At 45.1% G+C, this 9,808-nt stretch overlaps 1 protein-coding gene across 1 annotated transcript; it reads left to right on the top strand.

Moving 5' to 3' along the window:
• The first annotated feature begins 450 nt into the window (after nt 1–450).
• Saysd1 (SAYSVFN motif domain containing 1) lies at nt 451–6,554 on the top strand. Its single transcript, XM_021204100.2, has 2 exons — nt 451–706; nt 6,034–6,554. The coding sequence occupies exons 1-2, from the start codon at nt 497–499 to the stop codon at nt 6,388–6,390; spliced, it is 567 nt and encodes a 188-aa protein (XP_021059759.1). The 5' UTR covers nt 451–496; the 3' UTR covers nt 6,391–6,554.
• The last annotated feature ends 3,254 nt before the right edge of the window (nt 6,555–9,808 follow it).

Genomic DNA, 9,808 nt, shown 5'->3' with positions numbered 1-9,808 from the left:
GACGGTGGGAACCAGTGCGCTGAAGTGAGGAGCAAATACAAATACGTCAGAACTGAGTTCTGCGGCCGGAACATATGACGGTTCTCATAGTTTTATTATTATTATTATTATTATTATTATTATTATTATTATTATTTTACTACTATTATTTGGTTTTTCGAGACAGGGTTTCTCTGTGTAGCTCTGGCTGTCCTGGAACTCACTCTGTAGACCAGGCTGGCCTCGAACTCAGAAATCCGCCTGCCTCTGCCTCCCAAGTGCTGGCATTAACGCGCCACCTTAAACTCAACCTTTTAGCCGGAGGAGATGGGACACTCGGATCACTCTCGTCTCGAGAAACGCTCCAGGTACAGGAGGCTCACCGGACGTCACAAAGCCTTGGAAAATTCCGACCCGGCTCAAGCTACGCGCAGGCGCAACAGAGGGCCACCTGCGCAGGCGCACGGCGGCCGAGGAGAGGCCCGGACACACGCCCGAGAGCGGGCGGGCGCGCGCCATGGAACAGCGGTTAGCCGAGTTCCGGGAGGCCCGCAAACGGGCCAGTCTGGTAGCCCAGCCCTCCACGTCCAGCCAGAGCGTGCAGACCTCAGAAGCGAAGGCGGAGCCAGCGGCGGCGACCCCAAAGACAGCCACGGGCTGGCTGACCCGCTTCCTGAAGTGGAAAGCGAGCCCCGCCGTCGCTCAGGCTCAGCCCAACCAGCCTCAGGTGAGGAGAGAGGCCTGCACCTTGAAGCTCCGCCTCCGCGCGGGCGGAGCCACGCCCCCGCCCGCACAAGCCACACCCAGGATATCTGGCGCTCGAAGCGCTTCCTTGTCCTGTGCGCTCTCTCCTCGCCTGCCCCGTGGCTGGACACCGCTTTTCCTCTCTGTGGATCAGCGCACGATACGTGGCCTCGACGTTTTCCGTCCCAGACAATCCTATGCAGCAACTAGTTGAAAACAAAGCGAGGGTCTAGGGAGCTTGAAGAAACATCTCTGCTCTCCATTTGTGCACAGCGAGTTAATGACAGAGATGCGTGGCTTTGAGAAACTGATGTTATTTCTCCACTGGTGAAATAAGCCAATTCAAGGCAGATTAATATATTATGTACATGTTATATATGTGATATATATTATATATGTGATATATATATATATATATATATATTATATGATATATATATATCGGGAAGCTGCTTTTGTGCAGATGAGTTCACTGGCCCTAGGAAGGTGGCCAGGGAAGTCGTCTTGAGAAGGGAGATAGAGGGGAGGGAGAAGAGAAAGAAAGAAGGAAAAGGAAGAAGAGGAAGAGAGAAAACCAAAAAAGTCTGGGTTGTGTAGTAAAGAGCCTGTGGGCTGGAAAGTTCAGGGTTGGGGGCAGGGTATGCCAGGTAGAGGCTGAGAGATGCTTGGAGAACCTAGAGGCCAGGTCTGCTTTGGTGTGTAAAATGTGCACCTTAGCACCTTGTCCTGGGGTCTGAAACCAACCACTGAGCTGCAGCCAGGCTAGTGGAGGGTAAAGGTCTTACTGGTTATGGCTCAGAAGTGGCGATAATTAAGGCTGCACTTTATTCACACTTTGGGTAGAGGAAGCCAGTGTCTCAGGTAGCTTGTATTTTAGAAATGGGATTTGGACCAGGAAACAAAAAGGGGGTTGAGACTATGGCCATACTGTTCTGAATGCAACTTGGTTTCTGAAGTTAAACAGGGTCTGGCCTGTGGAAAATGGGGTTTGACTACCAAAGTGTGGCCACTGTAACTGCCTGTAGTGATATGCATAGGCTTATAGGCCCCCTCTTGGGCTAGAGAAGGGTGGGTATTCAAGTTCAATTGTGAGTGATCTAGGTGGAAAAACTTTGGACAAGTATGAGCCCATTCGAATCTTTTTGTGGCTTCATATAGTTCCACACAGGAGTGTCCTGGCAAGGGGACTTGCCTGTGAGATTGGAATCCCTGGGTGGGATTTCCAAGGAGGAAATCTGCCCTGGTTTGGGTTTTGTTACTGTGATAAACACCATAACCAAAGCCATGTGGGGAGGAAGGGGCTTATTTTAGCTTACAGGCTATAGACCTGCCTACAGGCACTCTCATTTCTCAGTTGAGATTCCCTCTTCCCAGAAGCCTCTAGTTTGGGTCAAATTGACAAGAAATGAACCAGCACACTATGCTTTTCAGCAGTCACAAGGCCTTAGCTTCTTGTAACCATAACAAGAGCCAAATACATACATAGGGCTGGGTCTGTAAGAAGTCAAGGAAAACAGAGACTAGACCCAGTCTGACCTCTACACAGAGCAGACTTTTATTGCTCTGAGAGGCTGGCACACCCAAACCCTGCTGATCAGTACCTGAGGGTACAGGAGAACGTGCCATGTAGGATCAGGAACTGGGAGAGCATGGCTTTGCCAGACCCAGAAACTGCTTTTCTGGATAAACTGCTTTTTGAAACAAGTGTGGAAGCTGAGTCTGTTTGTTTAACCTCTGGGCAGCAGGTGAAAGATAAGCCAGTTTGCCTTTTTTGGTTTACCTCCAGAGTTGCAGTGCATGTTAATGGGGGTGGACTGCTTTCTGGAATTCTATGGGTGGCAGGCATTTTGCAGTCTTTGCCCTGTTTTATGACTTTTGTTTAGGGGTGGAGGATTTCCTTTAGTAAGGAAGGACTGTAATCCTAGCTCCTTAGGAGGCTGTGGCGGGGGATTGTAAACTCAAGGCTCGACTTTGACCCTGTCACAAAATTTAAAAGTAAGTTGTAGATCAGGGGCAGAATACTTCTCCTACATGTATGGTGTACTGGGTTTGATCTCCAGCACTGCCAAAAAGATAATGGAATAAACAAGTGCAGGGATATAAATCAGTGGCAAAGGACTTGACTAATATGTTCACTTCCCTATGTTCCATCCTCAGGACTGCCTCCCAATAAAATGGCTGAGTAGTGGTGCATGCCTGTAATCATAGCACTTAGGAGCCTGAGGGAGGCAGATTGTGGACTTGAAGCTGGACTGCTATATAAGGAAGATACCATGTTGAAAACAAAGACCCCACTCTACCCCCAAATCACATTATACCAGAGTAGCTAATTTTGCTCACATTAAAATCATTTCTCTTAAGTTGATCTATTGAATGGGGGGGGGGGTCCCTGCTCCCTGCAGGTTTCAAGACAGTCTAGGAACCACAAAGAGGTGAGAATGAAAACTTGATTCAGATTGATTTCATTGACCTGGAGCAGATTTCAGGGGGTCTGATGCCAGACCATCTATTATGGGCATATTTAAACACAATAGAATTTGAAAAAGGGTTTCTAAGAGTAAGTCTAGGTGCACAATAAAGCTTCAGGTGCCGCTACATAGAAATTCCTTTGCAAAGTACATGTGACCTTGGAGATGGGTTCTATAGCTTAATGGCCTAGGATCTGGTGTCACCTCTGATCAAGTAGCATAGAGGTCAGCAGGCTATAAAGTACATTTGATATCGCCTCTAAGAATGGGAGCTAAAGATAAAGGTCTAGGAAGGGAGAGTCTGGAAGACTCATTCTGGGGTTTGGGTGAAGTCTGTCTCTATAGATAGCAGAAGATCACCAGGTCATTAACAATATCCACCCCAACTTTCCTCCACTGAGGAGACACCCCTGCATGTTTAACATTCCTGGTTTCCCTAGTGCCCCCTGCCCCCAAACTGCACAGTATCTAGTTCAAGGAATTTTCTTTTAATTAGAAAGAGGGTATGGTTGCTCAGTTTTGACTCCCTGTTCTCTCTGCAGTATTCAGGTTTCCCACTTACTTGAGGGGAAAGGCTTAAGGGTGCAGACACTCCACCATCCATTTCCTTCAGTACTGTTTGTACAACTCAGTCGTCTTTGGATAACTGTTGATTAGGCATCAGCAAACAGAGGCTTGAGAACACAACCTCCCTCTTGTCTTTCCCCTCCTCTCCCCTGCTCCAGTTAAAAAACTACTATGTCTAACCACACAAAGTGCTTTTGACTGTATGTCTCATTTCCAAAGGAATATGAAGTCACTGAGTTGAGTCCAGAGAAGCTCAAACTCAAGAGAAAGTTTCCTTTATAAAATCCCAGAGACTGATGAGAGGAAATGCTGGGGGGGGGGGGGACCTGCACTAAGTACTCTGCCTTTCTAAAGAAACTTGGCTTTAGGTTTATTTTCACTGACTATTATCCTTCCCGGGTTTGTATAAAAATTCTTTTATTTTGTAGTATTCTTTGAAGATATTATTCATTTCCCTCTGCCCAAAGTTTTCTTAGAGGAAACTAGTCTCCCAAATGATGACATTCTGTCACATTGTGGTTGAAAGGTTTGTAACTTTTAATCCCATGGAAACTTGCTCCTCTATCTGACTCTATTCTAGGCAAGCCCCTAGTACAGCAATTCAGCCCTAGGGCTTCATTCTCCATCCTGGTCTGCAACGCTGGATCGCTCAACCTTGGCTCAAAGGACCCTACTGCTCAAATGTTTTCCTTTGAGGACCTGAGTTCAATCCACAACACCTACATAAAAAAGCCAAACTTGGTGAATCATGATCTGCACTGAGGAGGCAGAGATAGGAGGATCCCTTGAGTTCCATGGAGAGCCAATCTATCCTAATTGGTGATATACAGGTTCAGTGAGAGACCCTGTATCAAAAATAAATGTGGAAAGCAACTGAAATAACACCTGATATCAACCTTTCCTGTGTACTTACATGCATGTGTGCACGTGAGCACACATACAGTCTTTCATATTGCTCTCTGTCTGTCTCTGCATCTTGTCTCTATCTCCCTCTGGAAAGGGTCCTCAGGTAGGAAGCAGCTTGCTACTGGAAGCATGGAAATGTATTCTCTGAGCCATGGCTGTGAGCAACGTACAACCACAAATGCTTCTGCACATGGCTATTGTTGAAAAGGCAAACTGAATCAACACTAGATACAATTCTCAGTCAGAGGAATTTCCATGTGTGCCCCCATATTTGTCCTCTCTGACAGTTTGTTTATCATTAACTCTTCCCATCTCCCAACCCTTTGCCCTACTGTCCTCCCAAGGCACCTAGTTAAATAAAAAAGGGAAGGAAATCTTTAGGCTCTTGTTTTTAAAGACACAAGTCATGACCTTTCTTGGACAGTACAATCAACATAGGATCCTGTTCCCCTTAAAAGTTGTTGAAGAATAATTTGGAATGTAAGAGAACTTTTCCAGGCAGGCAAAGCTGACTTTGTTTCCATTGCACCCATGTGCCAGGCTACAGTATATAACCCATTTCTTGCTCTGTGTCAACAAGAGACTCTTAACAACTTGGAAAATAGAGGCTTGAGAGATGGCTCAGTGGTTAAGAACACTGAATATTCTTCCAGAGGACCCAGTACCCACGTGGTAGCTCACAATTGTCTGTGACTTCAAGATCTGACACTCTCAACCAGACATACATGTAGGCAAAACACCAGTGCACATAAAAAGAAACAAAGGAACAAACAAAAACATTAAAAAAATAAACTTAGAAAATAGTGGAGATCAGGTAAAGCTCCTAAAGTCACCTGCATACCAAGGGATTCCCTTAGTATCTGGCACTGTCTTCCCATGTAAGAACGTTGGATTTTTAACATGCAGGCAATGGGATTTTATTGAAGATGTGTGTTACAAGGTGAAGGCAATTTAGAGAACTCAGTGAGCAGTCATACACAGGCTGGCTTGGAGACTGGAGAGAGAGGAGGCAAGGGGTTTAGTTAGGAGATGCATCCCAGGCCTGGGGATGATCAGTGAGGACCTGGATAGGGCGGGCAATGGTATTTCACTAATTTTTTTTTCTCTGTAAGTGTGTGGAAGGGATTTTTGTTTCTGTTTTGGGCATGGTCTCCATTTTAGAACTGAGTTACCCTGGATGTTTCAGTCCATCTCATCAAATCAGCAAACATGTGTTGCCCATGACTGTGTGGGAGACAAGTACTGCAGCTTCTGCATTATCAGTTACTGCTAAGGTTCTGTTGGGGGTACACATTAGGTATGGCTAACAGTCCAGTAATCTCGGCTCCATTCTCGCCCATTCTTACTTCTGTTTGTTTCTGTGTTCTAGGAAGCAGGCCAGCAGCTCCCTGAGCGCGCAGCCGTCCCTCTATCTTCCTCCAGCCGCCATTCTTTCCTGACCAACATCACCTTCTTGAAGGTTCTCCTCTGGTTGGTCCTGCTGGGCCTGTTTGTGGAACTGGAATTTGGCCTGGCTTATTTTGTCCTGTCCATGTTCTATTGGATGTATGTAGGGACTCGGGGTCCCGAAGAGAAGAAAGAAGGGGAGAAGAGCGCCTACTCTGTGTTCAACCCGGGCTGTGAAGCCATCCAGGGCACCCTGACTGCTGAGCAGCTGGAGCAAGAGTTACAGCTCAGACCCCTACAGGGAGGTAGAACCAGCCCCAGCTCTTCCTCCTATCCTTGAACATGGACTTGAGAGGACAAAGGACAGCTTGCAGGGTGGTCACATTCTCCACTTTCCCCCTGATCTGCTGCAGTTTCATCTTTGAACTCCACTTTGATTTAGGTGGATTTCTCTAAAGGACACTCAGGGTGGGGCTGGTGCTGTATATAAAAGCCATAAAAGAAGGAGGCTGGTTTGTCTCATTATTGGAGTGGTGATACTGGCATGCTAGAGACACACTGTGAGGTTCTATGGTTTACCAAGGGATTTGGTGGAGGAGTAGGCACGTTGGGGCTCCTTTTAAATATTTTAATATTTACATAGCTAAGTTCCAGGCCAGGGAAACTGGTCTGTCCCCCACCTTAAATGTGTGAATGTTTTGTCCAAATGTATAGAGATATACCATGTGTGTGCCTGGAACCCTCAGAGCTGCAAAGAGCATCAGATCCTCTGGAACTTGAGTTATGGATGGTTGTAAGCCACCATGTGGATGCTGGGAACTGAACCTCAGTCTTCTCCGAGAGCAACAACTGCTCTTAACCGCTGAGCCATCTCTCTAACCTTCAAAAAATATTTTCAGAATTATTTTCTCAAAAGGTTTAGATTGTAAGATTTAGGAATTTTTGTTTGTTTTTGTCTTGTTTCTCCTCTTTTCTGTCATCAGTGCTGTTGAAATATAAAATGTCTTTTGTCTTTAATCCCAGCACTTGGGAGGCAGAAGCAGGCTGATTTCTGAGTTTGAGGCCAGCCTGGTCTATAAAGTGAGTTCTAGGACAGCCAGGGCTATACAGAGAAACCCTGTCTCGAACCCCCCCCCCCCCAAAAAAAAAGTCTTTAAGATTCTATAAGCAGGTCCCCATATACTACCTGTGACCATCTTTCATTTTCCCCTTAACCCTGTCCCTACTTAGGCAAGAAACCTAAGAGAAGAGAAGTCTTAACAGGGCAAAGTCAATATTAGAGAGCAAAAATATTTTATTTGTATGAATGTTTGTCCACATATATATGTGTGTACCACATGCCTGAGGATGTCAGATCTCCTGGAATTGGAGTTCTGTATGGTTGTGAGCTACCTTATGGGTTCTGGCAACCGGTTCATCTGCAAGCAGCTTGCTCTTAACTGCTGAGCCCCAATATTTTCAACCCCAATATTAGAAATTTGATAAGAGGTTATTTATGATCGGTACATCAAGAGAAATTCTTGAGTGTGTGCAGAGGGAAGAGCTAGGAGATAGGATTCTAGTTTTACTGCTTGAGTTTTTTTCTCACTTTCTTTTAGGTATTTTTGAGAGGGTTTCCTGTAGCCCAGATTGGTCTTAGACTCACTTTGTAGTTCTGGTTTATATATTGGGGACCAAACCTGGGACTTCTTATGCTCTAGGTGAGCACTCTGCCAATGGAGCTACATTCCTGGGCCCTTGCTTTTCATGTTCCAATTGCTGTAGAGTCTGTATGTTTCTGTCTGTGGGCTCTAGTTAGCAGTTGTATAGATAGCAGCTGTTGGGCCTGGTTTGGGTGTTATTTCTTCTTCCAGTACAACGGTGGAGTTTAGTTTCATTGGAATTGGGCCACACATACTTTTTCTGTGAGTCATTCTGATGAATGAAAAGATTAATTTTGTTCAAACTTAAGGTTTTAAAAAATTACTGGTTCCTTCAGTGATTTTTCACTTTCAGAGTTAAGCTATAATTCTTACATTATGAAGGTAACTTTGTGTGTGTGTGTGTGTGTGTGTGTGTGTACATGTGTGTAAATACATATGTATGTACTGATGTCCACAGAGGCCAGAAGATTCCCTAGAGTTAGAGTTACAGGCTGTTGTAAGCCACCCAATGAGGATGCTGAGAACAGAACCTGGATTCTCTCCTAACTACTGAGCCATCGACCCAGCTCCTGAAGGTAACATTAATAATCTGTGAAATATTAAACGATAGATAAAGGTCTATTGTTAATTCTTTTGTTCTCTATACATTCTATTTATGAAACTGATTCTTAGTTTTCATCTAAATTCATCTGCTTTTGTTGAGTGTTACTGCCCTCCTGGGTACTTGGATATGACAGGAAACGTGCAGACCTCTTGCCAGTCATGACCCTATTCTTGCTCACCTCTTCCCAAAAGGTGTGTGTATTGGCTCTGTATTCTAGAAAAAGTGAGATGTGAGCCAGTTACATGCCTGCAAGGAGAAGCAAGGACTGTGTATTTGCTCTTCTTGTCAGACCATTAAGCTTTATTTTGATAGTCTTGATTTTCTGAGTTTAGACCTGTAGACCTCAGAATTTTCACTTCCAGTAGTCCTAAATAATACTGCTATTAAGGGCAGTTTAGTGAAAGAAACAGTCACAGTCATTGTAGTAGTTGCATGTGGGAGTGTCATTTCTGTCACCTTCAGCATCTTACAGGCACATTGTTTTTACTCTTTGTCACAGTAATTGGCCTTGTCTGACCATTGCCAGGGCCACATTTATTCCTAAGTAAAAATGGCTTGTTTCCGTTGACCTCGAAGAAGAATTCAGTTACAAGGCTCAGGGACTTTAAGAATTTGTTACCTGGCTGGGTGTGTTGGCACACGCCTTTAATCCCAGCACTCGGGAGGCAGAGGCAGGCGGATTTCTGAGTTCGAGGCCAGCCTGGTCTACAAAGCGAGTTCCAGGACAGCAAGAATTTATTACCTGGAAGAACTTTTTCTTTTAATTGGATATTTTCTTTATTTACATTTCAAATTTTATCCCCTTTCCTGGTTCCCCCCTCTCAGAAACCCCCTATACCATTTTCTCAGCTTCTATGAGGGTGTTCCTCCATTCACCCACCCACTCCCACCTCCTTGCCCTCGATTCCCCTACACTGGGACATCTATCGAGTCTTCATAGGACCAAGGACCTCTCCTCCCATTGATGCCTGACAAGGCCATTATCTGCTACATATGCAGCTGGAGCCACGTGTACTCCTTGGTTGATGGCTTAGTCTCTGGGAGCTCTGGGGGTCTGGTGGTTGATATTGATGTTCTTCCTATGGTGTTACAAACCCCTTCAACTCCTTCAGTCCTTTCTCTAACTCCTTTTTTAGGGATGCCATGCTCACTCAGTCCAATGTTGGCTGCGAGCATCCACCTCAGTATTTGTAAGACTTTGGCAGGGCCTCTCAGTAGACAGCTATATCAGTCTCCTGTCAGCATGCACTTTTTGACTTCCACAATAGTGTCTGGGATTGGTAACTGTATATGGAATGAATCTCCAGGTGGGACAGTTTCTGGACAGCCTTTTCTTCAGTTTCTGCTCTACACTTTATCTCTATATTTGCTCCTGTCAGTATTTTGTTTTCCTTCTAAGAAGGACCAAAGCACCCACACTTTGGTCTTTCTTCTTCTTGAGCTTCATGTGGTCTGTGAATTGTATTTTGAGTATTTGGAGCTTTTGGGCAAATATTCACTTATCAGTGAGT

Source organism: Mus pahari, chromosome 8 (assembly GCF_900095145.1).
Source record: "Mus pahari chromosome 8, PAHARI_EIJ_v1.1, whole genome shotgun sequence".
Taxonomy (NCBI): domain Eukaryota; kingdom Metazoa; phylum Chordata; class Mammalia; order Rodentia; family Muridae; genus Mus; species Mus pahari.
The sequence above is the reverse complement of the archived record's forward strand: the minus strand, read 5'-3'. Positions and strand labels throughout refer to the sequence as shown.

Excerpts from the sequence above, each read along its gene's own strand:
- Saysd1 (XM_021204100.2), top strand. The coding sequence starts at position 497 with ATGGAACAGCGGTTAGCCGAGTTCCGGGAGGCCCGCAAACGGGCCAGT. Across the intron at positions 707-6,033 it reads CTCAGCCCAACCAGCCTCAG|GAAGCAGGCCAGCAGCTCCC; the intron begins GTGAGGAGAGAG and ends TCTGTGTTCTAG.